At 38.5% G+C, this 24,448-nt stretch overlaps 1 protein-coding gene across 3 annotated transcripts in view; it reads right to left on the reverse strand.

Annotated features, from left to right (window-relative positions):
- Positions 1–1,778: 1,778 nt before the first annotated feature.
- MAPK6 (mitogen-activated protein kinase 6) overlaps positions 1,779–24,448 on the reverse strand; it is a 46,326-nt gene continuing 23,656 nt past the window's right edge. For 2 of the 3 annotated variants that reach the window (XM_081289097.1, XM_081289098.1), the window contains exons 4-6: positions 23,054–23,218; positions 18,266–18,467; positions 14,367–16,717 (exon numbers count right to left, since the gene is read on the reverse strand). In XM_081289097.1, the coding sequence (XP_081145223.1) occupies positions 15,616–16,717; positions 18,266–18,467; positions 23,054–23,218 (1,469 nt within the window). In that variant the 3' untranslated portion in view covers positions 14,367–15,615. Of the gene's footprint in view, positions 2,164–14,366; positions 16,718–18,265; positions 18,468–23,053; positions 23,219–24,448 lie in introns of those variants that run through there. The other variant, XM_081289099.1, reaches the window with a different exon arrangement.

Genomic DNA, 24,448 nt, shown 5'->3' on the forward strand with positions numbered 1-24,448 from the left:
CTTTTTGGATCAGAAATCCCAGTTGACCATGAATGAACAAAGCAGAGGAGCAGAGACCCGAAGCCTAGTTCTGGTCCTTCCTGTGACTCTTGTTTTTAGGATTCATGATCCATGAGTCACTCTTGCATCCTGAGAAACTGCTCCTTTTTGCTAAGGCTAGCATAGGTGGTCACCAGTGATCCTTAACTAGACATATAATCCAGGCCTGGCTCATTTGCCAGGGTTACGATTAACAAGGATAGTGCAGAGACAGTGAAAAACAAACAGCATTGCAAGATCTTAACTGGGTCAAGAACATGTTGTGCAATCCTAACAGGTACAGTCATTCTGACAAGAACAGGGAAACAGTCAAGCAGCTGACTCAGGAGCAATACAATTGCTAACCCGAGCTGCACCCACATTTGAAAATGCAATTAAGGATAATAAACTGGCCAGACCAGATTTATGTTTTCCGAGAATTTTTAACTGCTCTTAGAACAGCAACTGAAGAGCTTACTGGTTCTGCAGAGTCATCCCAAGGTTACAGATTCCCCCCTACAAATTATAAAGTTGAATGACTTATCCCCAAAGTAAGCAAACCTCAGAACTTTTGGTGTCCTTGCACCAGAGTACCATCAATGCAGAAGGAATCTGGAAGACAATGGTCATGGTCCCCTTCACGCCTTCATTCAACCAATAAATACCAAGCCCTGTATTAGGTGTTGGGTCCTGGCTGGTGAGAAAGGTCCAGAAACTGCAGTAATGAGTTTATACTTTTAAGTAGAGGGAGAAAGAATTTATGAAGGACATAACATTTCAGTGGTTATGTGCTAGAAAGAAAAATCAAGCAGGGCAGAAGCACAAGGGTGCTGGGATATGTGCTATCTTACATGCACTGGTATGGCACTTCTGTGATAAGGTGATGTTTGAACAGAGACTTTTGAAAGAATGAAGAACTCTCTGAGCTAAGAACTTTCTAAGCAGTGACAACTGGTAAACACCTTAAGGTGGAAGCAACCATGAGCCAGTGTGATTTGGAGCTGTGAGAGACAGATTGACAAAGAGTGGCAGAGAAATACCTTGTAAGCCTCAATTAAGATTATGGCATTTACTAAGGGAAAAAGTCATTCAAATTTTGAGTGACTAGAGGGGTGACATGGTCTGATTTAGGATTTAAAATGCTCAATCTGGCTACTATATTAAGAATAAACTGTAAGATGGTCAAGGTCATAGCAGGGAGACCAGTTAGGAGGCTACTGCAGTAGATAGTCCTGTAGGGGGGAATCATGGGGCAGCTATGAACTGCCACAGAATTCATTGATGGGTGGGATGTGAGCTTTCAAAAAAATGACCCTGGGGTTTTTGGCTTCCAAGTGAAGATGCTTGTTTGGGCAGGGTGGCAATGTAGGCTACTTATGGCAAACCCAAAAAGTGAATATGAACTCAGTCTAGTCTTTTAGGGATCTGAGTACTCCCTACACTGAATTCATTCAAATAAGGATCTGAGCTGGTGATAAAGGTCCAGATACTGCAACCAAAAGTTAGAGATTGCTGATGAGTAGGATGGCTAGAGCACAAAGCCACCTGTAGGTCCAGGTCAGACGTTTAGATAGAGGAATGCAATACTAAAGGTAAAGTCAAGGTCAGAGTCCAGTGCTTCAGTTCAATTTGGCAGGAATGGACAATAATTCATCAATCAGGAAAAAAGGCTATAACAACTTGTTAGGAACAGACACCATGCTAAAAGGCCATGTTCGTAGTCTCATTTAATTCTTACATCAACCCCATGAATTAGGTGTCACTAGCCTATTTTACAAATAAAGAAAGCCAAGAAGTTAAATAATATATATAATGTTGATACATAACAACATGCAGTTTAAAGCTGATGAGATCTGATTCCCATAGTGCTTAAGCACTACGCAACAATACAAAATTCAATGTCTCAGCTGGCAGCTGAAGTCACATCAGAGGTTCAAGCCAGGAGTGGGTGGGAGTGGTAAGCACAGGTGAAAACAAAGTCTAAATGTACAGACATGAATCCAAGTTTGTGGTTTAAATCTGGTATGAAGAAATAAGCTTGGAATGGAGTTTGAACCAGAAGACCAGGAGCAGTGTTTCAGACCAGGCACTAGCACCACACTTGCCCATTGGCAGCCACAGCAAGGCTTCACAGGTGCTGACACACTGTAACAAAAGGGAAATGTTCTGCTTAGCTACAGTTGCAACACTACCACTGCACTGGACTACGGTGTCCAAAAGAACCTGCAAAGGTAATGGAATCTTCTTATTAGATCTCTGCATTGTAACCAAGACAGTGCTCTAAGGAGAATGATCAATAGCCCGTCCCTTCAAGATATTTGTTAAACACAAAATGTAGGAAGAGCACACAAAAATCCATCTCTTGGAATATTTAAGGAGACTGCCCCAGGTCCTATGAGGAAAGAGCTTGGTGAGTTCACACTGCTCTTTCAAAGGCAAACAACTAGATGTAAGGACCATCTAGCTGTTAACATCTGTCACCCACTGATCACCTGGGTTGACTGATCTGGCTGGCCACATGGGTGTCCCTTTCCTCCTTCACTACTCTACCTGCATCCCACCTGAACTGCAGGCTTGGGTGGAGGAGGACAACATTCCTGATTCTCTGGTTAAGGGTATAAAAGCAGCTGTGCTCCCCTACTAGAACCTTCACACAAGCTCTCAAGGTCAAAGGTAAACATCACTATGGTTTCAATACTCTGGCTCTTTTTTCCTTGATCAGTAGGTAAGGGTGCAATAAAGACAACTTTGGGCTTAGTAACATTTATGGGAGGTTATCCTTTAAAATAACCAAAGCAGGATGGAGCTCCTGGAGCAAAGTTTTATGGACTCAAAGTTTGAAATGTGTCAGTTTTCAAAAAAATAGGTGATTCACAGCACCCAGTTAGAGAAGGACCCCCATCTACCAGAGCCAGGATAGAAGTGTCCCATGTGAGTTGGGTGCCATGGTACATACCTGCAATCCCAGCAGCAAAAGTATTTGAGGAAAGAGGACTGCAAGTTTGATGTCAGCCTCAGCAACTCATACCCCATCTCAAAATGAAAATTAAAAGGGACAGGGGTGTGGCTCAGTAGCAGAGTGCTTGCCCAGCATGCATGAAACCCTGGGTTCCACCCCCAGCACTGCCCCCAAAAAAAGCATTGACTTCCAGGTTCCTTTATTCACAGAGTGAAAAACTTCATTCTCAATGTTTAAAAGGCCCTTTACTGTGGCCAGTCTAATATAGATATTAAAGGAGTAAAATCTGTTAAGAAGCATACCCTGGCAAGGACTAATCTTTGTGCTCTTGTAATGGGTTAGTATTCAACACAAACTGTCCTATTAAATGCTATTCCAGGAAGACTGGATTGTCAGGTTCAAGTAGTATGTACTTTCTAATTAAAAGAAATTTAAGTCAGATAAGATGGCACTTGCCTATAATCCCAGAGATTCAGGAGACCGAGGGAGTAGGATTGCAAATGCAAGGCCAGCCTTGGCTACTTGGTGAGATCCTGTCTTAAAAAGGGATGGGATGTAGCTCAGGTAAAGCTGGTACAGCATCTCTGGGTTCAAACCCCAGTAACAGGAAGTGGAGGAGTTGAGGATTTAATGAAATCAAGAGACAACAGATGAGTGATAAAACTTAAGTCTAAAACTCAGATCTCCCTAGAGTTCAGCACTCTTTTTCGTCTACGCAGATGCTAAACCTGAATAAGCAACCCTAACTGAACAGGCAGAGGGTAAAACTACAGTTGAAACTGACTAATATTGTGTACATGGTAGACCAATTTAGGATAGAACCTCTCTTGGATTTTGAAAAGTAAATGGGAACCAAAAAGGCTGATAAAGAGCAGTCCAGTATGCTTGATGACATCCACTAGTCAAATATAGTCTATGTAATACCACAGAATCTGATTTAAAAATAATACTTTTAAATAAAACAATTTTGTAAGGAATAATACTATCAACTAGCTTTTTAACCTAGAAGCAAAGGTGATATATTTTGAGTTTCACTTTGAAAATACTTTGATTTAACATAGTTCTTGAAACTCTGGGCAGAGCAATTAGATGAAAGAAATTAAATGGATACAAATAGGAAAAGAAGAACTTAAATTATCACTATTTGCCGACAATATTATTCTATACGTGGAAGATGCAAAAAAATTCCACCAGAAAACTTCTAGAACTAATAAATGAATTTGGCAAGTAGCAGGATATAAAATCAACACCCGGGGGATCCAACATGGCCTCCGGTGAGGAAGCAGCGATTCCAATGTCTCCACATTAACGGGATCAGAAAAACCCATTGGAACAGCAGTAGTCTACCTACTGAGGAACTTCTAGCAAAATTCTGTGAAGAGGGGACCTGCCAGGAATTGGTAGGTTTATTAGAAGTGTCAGTTTGTCCCAGACAAGTGGATCTTGGCCGGCCACGTGGGCGCGGAGGTCCAGTCCCGCAGCCACCAGCCGCTTCAGAAAGCGGCCGGAGGCCCCGAGCGGCGCGGCCCGCCCGAACCCGCAGACAGCACCCGCCACCTCGCCGTCCCGAGAGGCCCCGCTCTCGCTCAGCAAAAGGCCACTCCACCCGCCCGGATCTTAGCCACGCGGCCGCAGCTGCCCGGCTCTACCGGCAGCCCGGCGCAGCGAGAAGTGTCCCCGCCTGGCCCAGCAGATAGCCCGTGCCCTGCGGCTCTACTAACAGCACCGCCCACCCGGCGAACGGCTCCCCCCCCTGAGACAGTGTGAAGGGAATCTAACCAACCCTTTACGAAATAGCGAACTGGGAACTAAAACCAGAGATTGTGTCAGACCAGAGACAAGCCAGTTCCACCCCTCCCTACGGACACTCCAGCAAGGAGCCAGGGGCCCGCCATAGCAGAGAGGGGAAGTCACCAAAGTTCGGCCAAAGAGATTCCTTCCCAGCGGAATCTACTTCAGCAGGTGTGTGACTCCCACCCACATCAGATACAAACAACCGGGAAACTTCAAAATCTCTCCGTGGGCGTGACCCTAAGGGCCAAAGGACTCTCGACCCCCAACTCCCCCTACTACCAGTGACGAGGGCGTGACTGTAGGGGCAGAGGGAAGCAGAGAAGACTCCCCACCCCCAAATCCCCCAACCGCGAACTGAGAGGGTGTGACGGTAGGGGCGGAGGGAAACAGAGGACACTCCAGACCCCCAACTCCTCCTACCGCCAGCAGTGTGGTTGTGACTGTAGGGGCTGAGGGAAGTAGAGGGGATCCTAGACGCCCAACTCCTATTACCACCAGCAGCGACACCAATGGTCTTAGCTGCCAGATTCCGAAGGTGTGCCCACCAAAGGGGTCCGGAAAAATTAAACAATTGACTCCCAGACTACAGCTCCACAGCACTGGGGCTTAGATGAATGACAACGAGAGTGCTCAGTAGTTAGGGAAATAGAGCACTTGGTGGGGCTGAAAGTGTAACCAAATCCTTGGTGAACTGCCTCCGGTGAGCAGGACCTGGCTGGCTGGCAGGAGGAAGGGGAGGAGGGGCCGTAGAAGTGAAACGGCTCTGGACCAACAGGATTGAGAGACTCCCAGGAACCGCCTTACAGGGATTGCTGTTGACACATTGAAGGCAAAACTCAGCCCGGAGGGCACAGCTTTGCCTACGGGAAGAGAAGAAAATGGATCTCTAAGACCTAATTTTATTTCCTATTTCATTTTAACTTTTTCTCTCCCTTTGCCCTCTCTCTCTCCCCTTCCAAGTTTTACTGCTCTTTCCATTCTCCTCTATGCTATCTATCTCCCTCTCCTTCTTTCTTTTCAAGAGCACCTACCTTCCCCTTCCCCCAACTTTCATCCCAAGCATTACGTCCTCCATTTCGCTTAACTGTCTAAATACAAATAGGTGTGCGCCCTTCCCCCGCGCCTGCAAGGTAGCCGGACCTGCAACCCACCAGCAAGTCAGGCACAGCAACCTGGGAGTGGCAGAGCCGCCCCACGCGCCTGCAAGGTAGGCGCACCTGCTACCAACCAGCAGAACAGGCCCAGCGGCCTGCCGATGTGGTAGGCACAGCGCCCCAATTGGAGGAGGAGCAGAGCCCCTGTCCGCGCCTGCGCGGGAGACTTTGCAACTATACAAGAGTAATACAAATATATAGGGGGAAAATTCAACAACACAACAGTCTCAGTAAGCAGAAAGAAATGCGAACAGTATGAAGAGACAAGGAAAGAAAGGACCACAAGCAATGCAGGTCAACTCAACGTTAGAAGAGGTAATTTCTGCAGCAGATGGAATGTCAGATAAAGAATTCAGGAGATACATGCTTCAGATGACCTGGAGTCTCAAGGAAGACATTAGACAGCAAAATCAGACAATGAAAGATCTCTTCAACAATGAAATACATAATCAAATCCAGGAAGCAAAAGATCAACTATACAGGGAGATAGAAGTTACAAAAAATAAACAAACAGAAATCCTAGAAAGGCAGGAAGCAATAAACCAACTTAAAAACACAATTGAGAATACTACCAACAGAGTAGAACACTTAGAAGATAGAACATCAGACAATGAAGATAAAGTATTTCAACTTGAAAAGAACATAGACAGCTCAGCAAGACAGTTAAGAAACCATGAGCAGAACATCCAAGAGATATGGGATAACATAAAGAGACCAAACTTAAGAGTCATTGGGATACAGGAAGGCATGAAGGTCCATACCAAAGGAATAAACAATCTATTCAAGGAAATAATACGAGAAAACTTCCCAGACTTGAAGAATGAGACAGAATCCCAAATCCTAGAAGCCTACAGGACGCCGAATGTGCATAATCATAAGAGATCCACACCTAGACACATTAAAATGAAGATGCCCAACATACAGAATAAGGAGAGAATTTTAAAAGCTACAAGAGAAAGGAAACAGATTACATTTAGGGGTAAACCAATCAGGATAACAGCTGATCTCTCAACACAGACTTTGAAAGCTAGAAGATCCTGGAATAACATATTTCAAACACTGAAAGAAAATGGGTTCCAACCAAGAATTGTGTATCCAGCAAAACTGAGCTTCAAGATGGAAGATGAAATTAAAACCTTCCACGATAAACAAAAGTTAAAAGAATTTGCAGCTAGAAAACCATCTCTCCAAAAAATCCTTAGCAAAACATTACAGGAAGAGGAAATGGAAAATAACAATGAAAACCAACAGTGGGAGGTAGGACAGTAAAGGGGGGAAAATAATCAAAGAGGAAAACAAACCATATTCAGTAACATAAATAAACAAATATGGCTGGAAGGATAACCCATATCTCAATAATAACCCTAAATGTTTTTTTTTTTTTTTAAGAAAGAATTTTTTAGTATTTATTTATTTATTTTTTTTAGTTCTTGGTGGACACAACATCTTTGTTTGTATGTGGTGCTGAGGATCGAACCGGGGCCGCACGCATGTCAGGCGAGCGCGCTACCGCTTGAGCCACATCCCCAGCCCCAACCCTAAATGTTAATGGCTTAAACTCACCACTTAAGAGACACAGGCTAGTAGAATGGATCACAAAACATGACCCAACAATATGCTGCCTACAGGAGACGCATTTGATAGGAAAAGACATACATAGACTGAAGGTGAAAGGTTGGGAAAAATCATATCACTCATATGGACTTCGGAAACAAGCAGGAGTGTCCATACTCATATCAAATAAAATAGATTTCAAGCCAAAGTTAATCAAAAGGGATAAAGAGGGACACTACATACTGCTCAAGGAAACCATACACCAACAAGACATAACAATCATAAATATATATGCCCCAAACAATGGTGCAGCTATGTTCATCAAACAAACTCTTCTCAAGTTCAAGAGTCTAATAGACCACCATACAATAATCATGGGAGACTTCAACACACCTCTCTCACCACTGGACAGATCTTCCAAACAAAAGTTGAATAAGGAAACTATAGAACTCAATAACACAATTAACAACCTAGACTTAATTGACATATATAGAATATACCACCCAACATCAAGCAGTTACACTTTTTTCTCAGCAGCACATGGATCCTTCTCAAAAATAGATCATATATTATGTCACAGGGCAACTCTTAGACAATATAAAGGAGTAGAGATAATACCATGCATCTTATCTGACCATAATGGAATGAAACTGAAAATCAACGATAAAAGAAGGAAGGAAAAATCATGCATCACTTGGAGAATGAACAACAGGTTACTGAATGATCAATGGGTTATAGAAGACATTAAGGAGGAAATTTAAAAATTCTTAGAGATAAATGAAAACACAGACACAACATACCGGAATCTATGGGACACACTGAAAGCAGTTCTAAGAGGAAAATTCATTGCATGGAGTTCATTCCTTAAAAAAAGAAAAAACCAACAAATAAATGATCTCATACTTCATCTCAAAATCCTAGAAAAAGAAGAGCAAAATAACAGCAAAAGAAGTAGAAGGCAAGAAATAATTAAAATCAGAGCTGAAATTAATGAAATCGAAACAAAAGAAACAATTGAAAAAATTGATAAAACTAAAAGTTGGTTCTTTGAAAAAATAAATAAGATCAAGAGACCCTTAGCCATGCTAACAAAGAGAAGAAGAGAGAGAACTCAAATTACTAGCATACAGGATGAAAAAGGCAATATCACAACAGACACTTCAGAAATACAGAAGATAATCAGAAATTATTTTGAATCCTTATACTCCAAAAAAATAGAAGATAGTAAAGACATCGATAAATTTCTTAAGTCATATGATCTGCCCAGATTGAGACAGGAGGATATAGACAACCTAAACAGACCAATATCAATTGAGGAAATAGAAGAAACCATCAAAAGATTACCAACTAAGAAAAGCCCAGGACGGGATGGGTATACAGCAGAGTTTTACAAAACCTTTAAAGAGGAACTAATACCAATAATTTTTAAGCTATTTCAGGAAATAGAAAAAGAGGGAGAACTTCCAAATTCATTCTCCGAGGCCAACATCACACTGATTCCTAAACCAGACAAAGATACTTCAAAGAAAGAAAACTACAGACCTATATCTCTAATGAACCTAGACGCAAAAATCCTCAATAAAATTCTGGCGAATCGGATACAAAATCATATATCAAAAAAATTGTACACCATCATCAAGTAGGATTCATCCCTGGGATGCAAGGATGGTTCAATATACGGAAATCAATAAATGTTATCCACCACATCAATAGACTTAAAAATAAGAACCATATGATCATCTCGATAAATGCGGAAAAAGCATTCGACAAAGTACAGCATCCCTTTTTGTTCAAAACTCTCGGAAAAATAGGGATAACAGGAACATACCTCAACATTGTAAAAGCAATCTACGCTAAGCCCCAGGCTAGCATCATTCTGAATGGAGAAAAATTGAAGGCATTCCATCTAAATTCTGGAACAAGACAGGGATGCCCCCTCTCACCACTTCTGTTCAACATAGTTCTCGAAACACTGGCCAGAGCAATTAGACAGATGAAAGAAATTAAAGGCATAAAAATAGGAAAAGAAGAACTTAAATTATCACTATTTGCAGATGACATGATTCTATACCTAGCAGACCCAAAAGGGTCTACAAAGAAACTATTAGAGCTAATAAATGAATTCAGCAAAGTGGCAGGATATAATCAACACACATAAATCAAAGGCATTCCTGTATATCAGCGACAAACCCTCTGAAATGGAAATGAGGACAACCACTCCATTCACAATATCCTCAAAAACAATAAAATACTTGGGAATCAACCTAACAAAAGAGGTAAAAGACTTATACAATGAAAACTACAGAACCCTAAAGAGAGAAATTGAAGAAGATCTTAGAAGATGGAAAAATATACCCTGTTCATGGATAGGCAGAACTAACATCATCAAAATGGCGATATTACCAAAAGTTCTCTATAGGTTTAATGCAATGCCAATCAAAACCCCAATGGCATTTCTTGTAGAAATAGAGAAAGCAATCATGAAATTCATATGGAAAAATAAAAGACCCAGAATAGCAAAAACAATGCTAAGCAGGAAGTGTGAATCAGGTGGTATAGCGATACCAGACTTCAAACTATACTACAGAGCAATAGTAACAAAAACAGCATGGTATTGGTACCAAAACAGGCGGGTGGACCAATGGTACAGAATAGAGGACACAGAAACCAACCCACAAAACTACAACTTTCTTATATTTGATAAAGGGGCTAAAAGCATGCAATGGAGGAAGGAAAGCATCTTCAACAAATGGTGCTGGGAAAACTGGAAATCCATATGCAACAAAATGAAACTGAATCCCTTTCTCTCGCCATGCACAAAAGTTAACTCAAAATGGATTAAGGAGCTTGATATCAAACCAGAGACAAGGCATCTGATAGAAGAAAAAGTTGGCTACGACCTACACACTGTGGGGTCGGGCTCCAAATTCCTTAATAGGACACCCATAGCACAAGAATTAATATCTAGAATCAACAAATGGGACTTGCTCAAACTAAAAAGTTTTTTCTCAGCAAAAGAAACAATAAGAGAGGTAAATAGGGAGCCTACATCCTGGGAACAAATTTTTACTCCTCACACCTCAGATAGAGCCCTAATATCCAGAGTATACAAAGAACTCAAAAAATTAGACAATAAGATAACAAATAACCCAATCAACAAATGGGCCAAGGACCTAAACAGACACTTCTCAGAGGAGGACATACAATCAATCAACAAGTACATGAAAAAATGCTCACCATCGCTAGCAGTCAGAGAAATGCAAATCAAAACCACCCTAAGATATCATCTCACTCCAGTAAGATTGGCAGTCATTAAGAAGTCCAACAACAACAAGTGCTGGCGAGGATGTGGGGAAAAGGGTACACTTGTACATTGTTGGTGGGACTGCAAATTGGTGCAACCAATTTGGAAAGCAGTATGGAGATTTCTTGGAAAGCTGGGAATGGAACCACCATTTGATCCAGCTATTCCCCTTCTGGGTCTATTCCCTAAAGGCCTAAAAACAGCATGCTACAGGGACACTGCTACATCGATGTTCATAGCAGTACAATTCACAATAGCAAGACTGTGGAAGCAACCTAGATGCCCTTCAATAGACGAATGGATAAAAAAAATGTGGCATTTATACACAATGGAGTATTACTCTGCATTAAAAAATGACAAAATTATAGAATTTGGAGGGAAATGGATGGCATTAGAGCAGATTATGCTAAGTGAAGCTAGCCAATCCCTAAAAATAAATGCCAAATGTCCTCTTTGATATAAGGAGAGTAACTAAGAACAGAGTAGGGAAGAAGAGCATGAGCAGATGACTAACATTAAACAGGGATGAGAGGTGGGAGGGACAGGGAGAGAGAAGGGAAATTGCTTGGAAATGGAAGGAGACCCTCAGGGTTATACAAAATTATATACAAGAGGAAGTGAGGGGAAAGGGAAAAATAATACAAGGGGGAGAAATGAATTACAGTAGAGGGGGTAGAGAGAGAAGAGGGGAGGGGAGGGGAGGGGAGGGGGGATAGTAGAGGATAGGAAAGGCAGCAGAGTACAATAGACACTAGTATGGCAATATGTAAATCAATGGAAGTGTAACTGATGTGACTCTGCAATCTGTATACAGGGTAAAAATGGGAGTTCATAACCCACTTGAATCAAAATGTGAAATATGATATATCAAGAACTATGTAATGTTTTGAACAACCAATAAAAAAATTAAAAAAAAATCAACACCCACAAATCAAAGGCATTTCTGTACATCAATGACAAACCCTCTGAAAGAGAAGCTAGGAAAATTACCCCATTTTCAATAACCTAAAAAAAAAAAAAAAAAAAAAACTTGGAAATCAATGAAAAGAGGTAAAAGAACCCTACAATGAAAATTACAGAATGCTAAAGAAAGAAATTAAAGAAGATCTTAGAAGATGGAAAGATCTCCCTTGTTCTTAGATAGGCAGAATTAATATTGTCAAAATGACCATACTACCAAAAGCACTATACAGATTCAATGTAATTCCAATCAAAATCCCAATGACATTCCTAATAGAAAAGAAAAAGCAGTCATGGAATTCATCTGGAAAATAAGAGACCCAGAATAGCTAAAGCAATCCTTAGCAAGAAGAATGAAGCAGGTGGCATCATAATACCAGACCTTAAACTATACTACAAAGCAATAGTAACAAAAACGGCATGGTATTGGCACCAAAATAGACTTGTAGACCAATGGTACAGAATAGAGGATGCAAAGACAAACCCACATAAATACAGTTATCTCATTAGACAGAGGTGCCAAAAATATATATTGGAGAAGAATAGCCTCTTCCAACAAATGCTGCTTTTTTGGGAAAACTAGAAATCCATATGCAACAAAATGAATTAAGCCCCTATCTCTCACCATGCACAAAACTCAACTCAAAGTGGATCAAGGACCTAGGAATTAAAGCAGAGGGCCTGCACCTAACAGAAGAAAAAGTAAGCTCAAATCTTCATCATATCAGATTAGTCCCCAACTTCTTGTTAACAAGACTCCTAAAGTACAAGAAATATGACCACAATGCTTTATGTAATTCCCATGGTAACCACAAAGAGAATAATCTATAAAAGATGCCCAAAACAAAATGAAAAAGGAATGAAAGCACATCACCAAAAAAAAGAAAAATCAAACACAAAGTAAGGTGGCAAGAGTAAAAGTGGACAAAATAACTATTAGACTTAGAAAACAACATAGCAATAGTAAGTCTTTCCCTATCAGTAACTACTTTAAATATAAATGGATTAAAATTCCTAATTAAATGACAAAGTGGCTAAATGAACTTTAAAAAATCTATATGCTATCTAAAGGGAATAATTTTAAATACAAGGACATGCATAGGCTGAAGGTGAAAAGGATGGAAAGTTATTCCATGCAAATAGTAGCCAAGAGAGCCAGGTGGCTATCAAAAACTCTGACAAGGCATAAAGCAGGACACTGTATAAGAATAGAGAAGAAGGGGCTGGGGATATGGCTCAAGCAGTAACGTGCTCGCCTGGCATGCACAGGGCACTGGGTTCAATCCTCAGCACCACATAAAATAAAAAATAAAGATGTTGTGTCCACCGAAACTGAAAAATAAATATTAAAAAAATTTTCTCTCTTTCCTCTCTTCAAAAAGAAGAAGAAAAAAAAAAACAGAAATAAACTCTATCATGGTCAAATAATCGACAACACAGATGCCAAGGCTACATAATGGAGAAAGGATATCTTCAATAAATGTTGGCTATCCACATGCAAAAGAATGAAGTTGGACCTTAACTTTGCATTGTATACAAAAATCAACTCAAAACAAAAATCTAAACCCAAAATTTACAACATAGAAAGTTTCACTACACTGGATTTGGCAGTGATTTCTTGGATATGACACCAAAAGCACAGGCAACAAAAGCAAAAATGTGACACTGCATCAAATTTAGTTTCTGTTCAGCAAAGAAAACAAAGTGAAACAAAATGAAAAGGCGGTCTACAAATGGGAGCAAATATTTGCAAATCATAATACCTCATAAGAGGTTAATACCTTGAATGAAGAACTCCTACAGCTAAACTATACCATTTAAAAATAAGCAAAGAACTTGAAAAGACATTTCTCCAGAGTTGACAGATAGCCAAAAAGCATACAAGAATATGTATATTAAATCATTATGGAAATACAAATCAAAAATCCGAGAGCATCCCATATCCTTTATGACAGTCATTACCCCCTCCACCCCCCATGTCCCCCCAAAAAGGCTGGGTGTCGTGGCACACACCTGTAATCCCAGTGGGCTTAGGAGGCTGAGGCAGGAAGACCACAAGTTTGAGGCCAACCTTGGCAACTTAGCAAATCCCTGCCTAAAAATTAATAAAAAGATGGGGACTTGGTTCAGTGGTAAAGTACTCCTGGGTTCAATCCCCAGTACCAAAAGAAAAAAAGTTGGCAAGGATATGAAAAAATTGAAACCCTTTGTTGGTGGTACTGTAAACTGTTGCAGTCACTATGGGAAAAAAATATAGCAGCTTCTCAAAATAAGAGCTATCATATGGCACAGCAATCCCAATTCTGGCTATATATTCAGGAATTAAAAACAGGAAGATAAAAATGTATTTGTACACCAAATATATTTACAGGTTTCTCTACATAGTTCACACCTTCCACACCTATTCCATATAAATGTTCAAATATATAAAGCTTTATTTCATCTTAATGTGTGAAGTTAATGTAAGATTTTTGTGTGAAGACAAAAATGACTTTACTTTTCAGCCTTTAGACTAATAATTTAAAGCCACAATTCAAAGATACTAAGGAATGGAACTGAAGTCTGGTAGTAATTTTCCATCTAACAGATAATTTTCACTACCTAAAGAGTGAAACAGGAGCCATTTTTGCTGGCCATGTTTTATTTGTCCTTTTTCTTCAAACAGGATAGCCAAAGATACAGACAGTATTCAGTAAAATAAAATAGATGAAACAAATTCTAAGAGACTGCGATGCCACATGCTACATTTAACCTAATTTTATTCATGCTTGCCTTGGGATGGGGAATAGATCATTCGGTAAAAACATACAGTAAAAACAAAAAATGTCTTATCATGTACAACTTTAAAACTACAATAATGATGTACCTTAATTACTTCCATGCACACAAGTCTAACATTACAGTATTTTTAAAAAATAAACACAATTAAGACTTCTAGGAGCATTTTATAATAAAGTAATTCCTAATTTTTCTCTGTAGATAGATCAAGCACCTCCAAAATACAAATTCCTATACACAGTGAGTACTTTACTTAAAATGAACACTTAAGTAAATTAAGTAAGTGGACAGCCTTAGGATAAGCTGACATTATATATTCAGCTAGGTAGGCAACAAACCATAGTGCCAAATGGAAAAAGTGTAGTTGCAAATAAAGTTTTAAAACTAAGTTAATTTTATAATTAAATACAGAAAATATACTGATTTGCTAAAATAAATAAGATGTGATGTATTAACACTTCACTATAAAGAATGAATACCAGAACATTTATAAACAATGAGTCTTAATAGTTTACTACAATAAACGCTGGCTAAATAGAAGTGCATATTGTGAAGCACTATGGGTGGTATATGTTTTGCCACATACTTTTGTTACCTTGAGGTAGATAACACATGTGTACCAAATTCGGCATTCATTTTCAGTTGCTGCTGGTATCATGTGTTTTAAGAAATGTGTACAGTATGAAAAACTGGAAAATACTAATGAATGAAAAATGTTTTAGGAAAAAAATAGATATTTTCATGCAATTATGTACAGTCTCACTGTGTAAATTTCAAGGCAAGATTTTTGTTTCCTGTAAAACAGATCATTGTTCTATGAGAGAATGTTTTTTACTTGTCTTAGTGCATTTCTTTTGTCTCCTCCTGCATTGCATTATTTTGCTCTATTCTTTTTTGTGTGCAAATGACATGCCAGTTAAAATGAAAACTATCTCATGTAGAAAAAAATTCTGGATTTTAAAAAACAAGAACTAATAAAAATCCTTACTAAATGACACCATCTGATTCAAGTAAAAAATGACTTAAACACTAGTAATAAAAAAAAGACAAACACATTTCATGAAGAATACAAAAAGAAATGTCTGCTGAGTGTTTTAGTTCAGATGTTTCAGAATGTTGCTGTATGTTTTATGAGGAATTTGAGGGGAAGATTTCATAGCAGAAGGTGTTAACGTGGCCTGGATTGACTTAAGTGGTGACCCCACTGGACTATGAAACTGTGGGATGCCTATGGATTCAAGCTGCTTGTTAAAAAGGAACTCCCCACTGTTGTTCAGAAATCCTTCCTCATTTCCTCTCTCCCCAAGTTTCCCATCCTCTACTGGCTCAGTTTCTAGCATTTCAGTATCTTCTTTCCTGCTAAAGAACTTGTCCAAGTAACTGGTATAAGTGTTTTCCTTCTCAACCTGTTCATCCTTCCTGACCTCACAACAAAACTGATTGATGAGAAAACATTCCTCCCTACCACTCACAAACTGGCTATCCCAAGAAGATTGGTACAAGGCTTCTAATTGAGCCAAATTTGCCATTCCTTTTTCCTGTTTTTCTCGGCTTACTGACTTTGATATCAAACTTTTCAACTCTAGTTGGGACACTGAGCTATTCAAGTCATTTAATTTATCAACAACATCAGTAGGCTCATGTTGTGAACTAAGTTGAATAGTTCCTGCAATAAAGGAATCAAAATCAAATCCCTGATTCTTTTCCCTTTCTTTTTCAGCCAGTTGCTGTGATGCTTCCTCTAGCGCTATCTGGGCTTTAACCAATCCATTCCTTTCACATTTTGACTTGCCTTTCTTATCAGATTTTTCTTTGCTTTGTTCTTTCCAATTGGAAAGATCTATAATAAGTTTGGGTTCATAATAATGATTAACTTCACTCTCTCTCCAAACTAAATTATCTAAATATGATGATGACCTTGTTTTGTAGTTACAAGTATGGCTGCACTCTAGATCACAATATTTGTTTTCATGATGATCTGGGTACTGCCAACAAGGCTCAGTGGAGTAACTGGTATCAAAAGCAGGATCCTCCAGATACTTTTCTCGATCTCCATCCAAATATTTTCGAGGATCAACCTGTACTTCTTCTTCATCAGTGACATCAGACAGAGCTCGTGGGTCAAGCTGAACTTCATCAATATCGAAGTTGTTATGTATAGGCCAATCATGCTCTGAAAACTGACAATCATGGTACCTGAAAATAATACACTGGGGTTATTCCATGTATGATATCATTTTCAAATTCACTGAGTGTCTCTTATGTGAAAGCACTATGCTAGGTCTACAAGGTGATAACAGTCGTGAGGCTTCTCTGCCTCACTAGAACTTACAATCTTTCTTTTTGGTGCCACAAAATTTAACTCAAGGGCATTTAACCACTGAGCCACAGCCACAGCCCTTTTTATTTTTTATTTTGAGACAGGGTCTCACAAGGCTTACAGCCGTGCTGTTGCTGAGGCTGGATTTAAAACTACAATCCTCCTGCCTCAGTTTCCTGAGCAGTTGGGATTATAGACGTATGCCACTATACCCAGTTATAGGCGTATGCCACCATACCCAGTTTTTGTCAAATGGTCAAATAACAAGATAGGTAAACCAGGCATAGTGGTACATGCCCATAATCCCAACAGCTTGGGAGGCTTAGGCAGGAGGATTTTGAGTTCAAGGCTGGCCTCAGCAACTTAGTGGTAAGAAGAGTAGAAATTTTTATCTGTAGAAAAACTATCTCAAAAAAAAAAAAAAAGGGCTGGGGATGTGGCTCAGTGATTAAGCACCACTGGGTTCAGTACAAAAAAAAAGGGGGGGGGGACAGGTAAGATCTATTACTTCACAAAATACTAGGAGATGATATTTGATAACTGCAATGGGATCTTTTAATTTCCATGAAGAATTGAGTGTTCTACTCTTAAATAAGACCAAATATCATTTCTCCTTTTTTTTTAATTTTTAAAGTTTTTCTAATTAGTTATACATGAAAGTAGAATGTATTTTGACACACTGTATACAAGTAGAGCACAGCTTCTCATTCCTCTGGCATATATGGTGCAGTCATACCAGTAGTGTAATCAGACATGTATACTGGGTAATAACGTCCGTCTCATTTCTCCCTTTTTATCTATTCTTTTATCCATACAACTGCAGATACATATCTAGGTGGCTGGCCTATCTATAGTTTAATTCCACACGTTTCAAACAAATATTTTATGGCCACAAAATGAAGATATCTAATCTCAGGTACCTTACAAATTTTCATTCTGGTAATTAAGACAGACTAGAAGTGAAGGTTTACTGGAGACCAACAACCTGAATTTAAAAAAAAAAAAAAATCTACATATGTTACACAATGTGACATTCTCTTACTGATACATCATACCAGTCTTGGGATGGAGGTATATGTTTAATGGCGAAGTGCAACCATTAGGCAAGGCTCTGGGTTCCATCCCCAGCGGAAAAAATCAAAAGATTTTAAAATCTGTGAGTTTATGGTTCAGATTTCCAGATTTCACATTTAAAAGACTTTAAGGAATGCAAATTATAAAGACATTCAAAATAGCCTTCATTATCTATTTCCTAGCCAATAAATATTAAATATTTAAATTACCTAAAGGCTATTTAAAGATATTAGTAAGTTGAGCAAGAAACCCAAAAGTGCCATTTCTAAAAATCTTGACTTTTGCATAGTCTTATCATATATAATTTAAATACTTTGGTTCACTGTTTTTCTAATTTAAAATCAATTTACCTTTCCCAGTTATAAATGTGACTGTGAGTTTCATCCATAAGCAAAATATCATCAACTTCATCTTCAATGTGAAAAGGATGGCTTGAAATTGGCTCATCCATTGGAAAAGAATATATACTCATATAAGGATGAGAGAGTGCTTCCTCTGCTGTCAATCGATCCATGGGGCTAAATGTCAAAATTTGTTCCAGGAAATCCAGTGCTGCAGTGTAAGAAGAGTAGAAATTTTTATCTGTAGAAAAACTGAAAATGTTGGTCTCATTCAATAAAAATGACTAACTGAATGACTATTTTACCACTTCTTACTACACAATAGGAACAAAACATCTTAACTGTACTTAAGTGGTCTGCCAACTGATAAAGGGAAAAGAATAGACTATATAACTAAAGGTAAGTTAATATTTGTCAGAGAAATAAAATTACCTGACTGATTAAAAAGAAAGGCCATTTCTTCCATCAACATGGTAAATATTTGAAATGTACTCTGATCTTATTATGGCCACACACTAATACCCTATGAAATTGCTGTTTTTGTCAAATGGTCAAATAACAGCAATTTAACATAGTTTAACCTAATACCTAGGTCTTATTCCCAGCTCTTCAACTCACTAGCTTAACTGAATTACTAGCTGTGTAATGCTAGATAAGCTACTTAAACTTACTAAACTCTAATTTCATCAAGTATAAAAATTTAAGGCATAGTGTCTGGTCTTAATAAAAGCCTTTCTCCCTTCTCCTTCCTTCACTAACTTAGCTGCTGCTGTTTACCTTAATCACACTCTAGCACAGTTCACACATTACACTTTATCATTTTAGAATTCTGGAGGGACTAACCATACACCAAATTCTTCCTTTAACTAGTCTGTCAGGCCTTTCTATGTCTTTACTTAGCTTCAGGCTATCCCTATACCACCCACACACTATTGTGCATTATCATCCATCTTCAACCCTGGATCATTTCCACTATCTTCTTTCTCTCCTCTAGCAGCCATACAATAGTGATGAAAACTAGATGCAATATCACATCTGGCTCAGTACAAATTCATACTGTGAAATTTCAATTTAGCACTTGCTCTTTTGAACAAATCTTTTTTTTTTTTTTTTTGAGAGAGAGAGAGAGAAAATTTTTTAATATTTATTTTTCAGTTTTTGGTGGACACAACATCTTTATTTTTATGTGGTGCTGAGGATCAAACCCAGTGCTCTGTGCATGCCAGGTGAGCATGTTACTGCTTGAGCTACATCCCCTTGAACAAATCTTTATGCTCTAATTCTACTATCATCCTGAACATATAAACCCAATTCATATTTATCTCAATTCCTATCTAATCACTATGGTCTCCTACATGTCCTTTTATTTTTTTGTTTTGGTACCCAGGATTGAACCCAAGGGCTCTAAGCCACCTCCACAGCCCTTTTTTAAAAAATGTATTTTATTTAAAGACAGGGTGTCACTCAGTTACTTAGGGCCTTAAGTTGCTGAGGCTGGCTTTGAACTCACAATCCTCCTGCCTCAGCTTCCCAAGCCACTGGGATTATAGGCGTGCACTACCATGCCCAGCTTTACATGTCCTCTTATCCTCACTTTCTATTTCAAAGGGAAAGAAAGTCCCTTTAAAACTAACACCTGTACTCTAGAAGAACCTATTCTTTTTTTTTTTTTTTAAACTCAGGGGCTCCTGGCCACTAAACCACATCATCAGCCCTATTCTGTATTTTATTTAGAGACAGTCTGAGTTGCTTAGCACCTCACTTTTGCTGAGGGTGGTTTTTGAACTCTAATCCTCTTGCCTCAGCCTCCAAGACTTTGGGATTACAGGTGGACACTGCGGGCTAGAAGGGACCCTGTTCTCGATTTCCAGCTTCTCATTAACATAAATAGCTGACATGCTTATAGCTGTTTATTTTATAACACCTCACTCAACTCTACCATCAGTCCAATAAGGGCCCAAAAGAAGAAACCTAAGGCTCATTGCTACTCAAGCCCCTCAGGGGATAAGTTCTGAGGGTCTTTCTTGTGTTCCCTGCTATTTCTCCCTACTCTTCTCATTTTCCCTTATCTAGAAAGTCATTTCAAAATGCATCAATGGTTCTGCTGCAAGAGAATCCATCTCGTTCTGAGGCCATGGGTCCCCAAAAAGAGAAACTGGGAGGCAAAGAGTTATAGATGGTGATCCAGCACAATCACATTCTTTAAGTAAAGGGGGATATATTTAACTACATAACGAAAACATTCTATAAAGTCCCTAGCATCTGGGAACTACAGGTGGCAGGTAGAAAGAGGAAGCAATAAGAAAGAAAAACTAGCCAGTTAGGCTTAACTAGAAATACAGAATATTTCCATCAGAATAGAAAGTTCTATTGGACAGCACTGCTCCAGAGAAAACCAGTAAATTTGCTACAATGGTATTAGTATGCTAAGATATAGAAATACTTAGCATGAGAAGGAAAAGAAGTAAAAAAGAGGGTATTCACTTAAAGATATTAAGAGTGGAGTTCCTAGTAGTCTTACATGAATACTTATATTCATATGTATTTAATCCTGTTTATTTATGTATTTAACCCTACTTCTGTAGATAATAAACAGTGCAGGGAGAGAACATGTATTTTTAACAAATACCCCTTGCCTCTGAATGTCCTCTTTCCAAAAACAGAACTTCAATGTTACTCATGAAGAAAACAGCGTAGAGCAATACATCTTTAGTCTCAGGAATGTTACCCACTCTGCACTGCACCCACTGAATGCAAACACAGTTTTGCCATATGTGAACATCAATGGTTAATTCAATGAACCCATTATCAGCATCAGAAAAACATTCAGCTTGGTTCAAAGCTGACACAATCTCCACCCTAACAAGGGTAGAGAACAGAAAGATTCAAGAGCATTATTAAGATTAAGAATGCTTCAAGAGCAATGTCCTCTTTCAGTAAGATCCAGCAACAGTGACAATGAAGAAGCCTCAGCAACTTAGCAAGGCTCTAAGCAACTCAACAAGACCCTGTCTCTAAATAAAAAAAACTAAAAGGGCTGGGGATGTGGCTCAGTGGTTAAGTACCCCTGGGTTCAATCCCAATCCCCAGTACCAAAAAAAAAAAAAAAAAAAAAAGAAAGAAACAGTGACAATGACTCTGAAGCAGATCCAGGTTACCTAAGAAATGTCTCTCAAGCTGGCTGAGTTTAATCACAACTGTACAAAGTTTTAAAAATAGATATCCTCCCTGTTTCCCACCCCAACACTGAATTCCAATTTAAGCCTGCATTTTAAAGATGGCTCCATAGATGACTGAGGCTTAGTCAAATGTTACATGACAGCCATTTAGTTACTAACAGGGATATCATGATAGTGGCTACAAAGTTAGGTGCAACCAGCAACAGAATTTGACTTGAGAGACTTTAAAAACTGGTTAGAAATTAAGAAATACTAAAATTTAATCAGAACCTTTAAGTAAGCTTCTTATTTGGGCATCAATAAGTTCCAAGTACATTTGAGAAAAAAAAGACAGTGCCTGTATTTTCAAAATACTTGTTATTTTAAACACTTTAATAATCATTACCTTGTATCACATATAATTGATGAGAGAGGGTGACAGGAAAAATAGATACAAAATAAAGAGAAAGCTTAATGGGTTTAGGAAACTTCCTTTTTTAAAAAAATATTTTTTAGATGCTGATGGACCTTTATTTTATTCATTTATTTATGTGTGGTGTTTAGAATCAAATCCAGTGACTCACACATGTGAGGCAAGAGCTCTACTACTGAGGCACAACTCTAGCCCCTATTCCTATTTTGATGAGAAAACAATACACTTCTGACACTGCTACATTTCAGGTGTGTGTGTGTGTGTATGTGTGTGTGTGTGTTCAAGGTCCTGAGGATTGAACCCAAGGTATGCTAGGCAAGGGGTCTACCCCTGAGTTCAAGCCCTTACAAAATAATTCTTAAAGATATAAGACAATTTTTTAAGAAATATTTATTTTTAGTTATAGTTGGACATAATACCTTTATTTTATTTATTTTTATGTGGTGATGAGGATCGGACCCAGGCCTCATACGGGCTAGGCGAGCACTCTATCGCTGTACCATAATCCCAGCCCCCAAATCAGACAATTTTTAAGAAAAATATTTTTCCTGTCTCATGTTTTTAAGAAAATGTTACCTTATTACAAAAGTTAAAGACTTGTATCTTATTTACATCACTCCATTTTGAGACATAAAATTGTTTTAGTGGTCAATGAAGTTGTGATTCTCTCCAAGTTTCTACTATTTTCAAGTTTGCACAATCTCTTGCATTTGGCATTTAACACTCCTAACACCAATCCAAACTCGTACATATTTTGCTCAAGTTTTGCTCTTTCCTCCCATCTCTGCCTTCCTCTGTCTCAATTTTTTACATCTAAAATACACTTATACCCATATTTATCATATAACCCTCAGAGAACTCAACTCTCACTTAACAAAAGCCGGTGATTCAATATACTCACATACAGCAAGAAATTGGGGTAAGCTGAAAGAATAAATGGTGTTAGAACCAAGAGAGAAGGGTGTACGTTTTTGACCCTGGAAAATTATTCAGAAGGAAGAAACACATCTTAGCCTAAGGGTAATGTCAAAAAGGGGGAAGCAAGAATTGAAGGTTTTGGTATGTAAGTGTCAACAGACTATTCAAGAGAAAGTTGTATACCCAAAGAGCTTCCCTACACAGATCATATTTACACACACACACACACACACACACACACACACACACACAGGAATTAACATCATGGTTACTCTGAAGTCACAATACCTTCTCGACTAATTCCTGGAAGCAGCTGAGTTAAAGGCTTGTGTGGCTCAGTCATATCATTTCTAATGTAAACTGGAATTACACTGAGAAGCTCCTGACGATCTTCCTCATGTACAACAGGAATAGATTCTAAAATCAGTTGCATCTGTTCAAGTTCATGTGCACCTGAGGGTAAAAAACACCAAATATAACAAATACATTGTTCTCTGTTTATTTGGCAATAAACATAAACATTGTAATGAACAGAGGGGCAGGGGGACAATTTCAAATGGATCATTAATTAGCAGATTTCACCATTCTGAATATCACTTGTCTACTTAGCCTATTTATTTCAATTTCTGCCTACTGATATATTTAGCTTTAGCTGATCTCTTTCCACAAGGAGCTGACTCTTGAAAGTCTGGCCTCATACTAAGATTATCAAAGAAGTGGGGGAAAAAGCAATGAATTAGGATTCCAGAAACTTGGACTCTAATCTTAGCTGTACTACTAATTAACGGTTTTACTCGGAGACAATACTTAGTAGCTGTAGGATTTGATTTCATCATCAACAAAAGAGAAGGAAGGTTGGACTAGATTTATGCAACAAGTAGCTTTGTATTTATGTTTAGGCTCAGTTAGCATTTCTAATCAGAACCATTATTAATAGAATAAAAGGGAAATAAAAGCTAAATGGGTGACTAAGAAAAAAAATCTATCTGTATTTCCACTATTAGAAATTCATTCAAATTTTTAGTTCCTACTACCTACAGAGCACTCAGGAATTCAGCTGTACAACAAAGACCCTGTTTTCATGGAGTTAACAATCTAGTGGATAAAGATGGATAATCTGTAAACGCTACATAAAATGATAATGAACACAACAAAGAAAAGTAGAGTAATGTCCCTGTGGGGAGGAGGGTTGTTAATTTATAAAGGATGATTAAGAAAGTGAGGGAATTCACTCACTTTCATAAGGAGGAAGATGGAGAAAGGCTCAGAGAAAAAAGTGGGTTTAGTGTGTCCCAGAAACAATTAGAAAAGTATAGATGGGGCCAATAGTAGGAGATGAAGTCAGAGTGGTATCAGAATATAAAGGGTTTGCTTTACCCTACAGTTTAAGCAGAAAGACATGATCTGACTTGTGTTTTAAAAGGACTAGTCTAGTTAGTAAGTGATAACTGGCCTACAAATAGTAAATACTGGAACAGGGAAAAAACTATTAAAAAAAAAAAAGGTCAGTAAGGAAAAGGAAGAATCAACAGAGTGGTACACAGAAAGACAAGTAAAGAAAAAAAAAATTTAAAGAAAAAGGATAAGATTGTGACAAATGCTGGAAATGGATAAAATGAGAATTGAGCCAGGTGTGATGGCACACAACTGTAATCCCACCGACTAGACAGGATGAGGCAGGAG

The sequence above is a fragment of the Spermophilus citellus genome, assembly GCF_964194105.1.
Source record: "Spermophilus citellus genome assembly, chromosome: 4".
In the NCBI taxonomy this organism is placed as follows: Eukaryota; Metazoa; Chordata; class Mammalia; order Rodentia; family Sciuridae; genus Spermophilus; species Spermophilus citellus.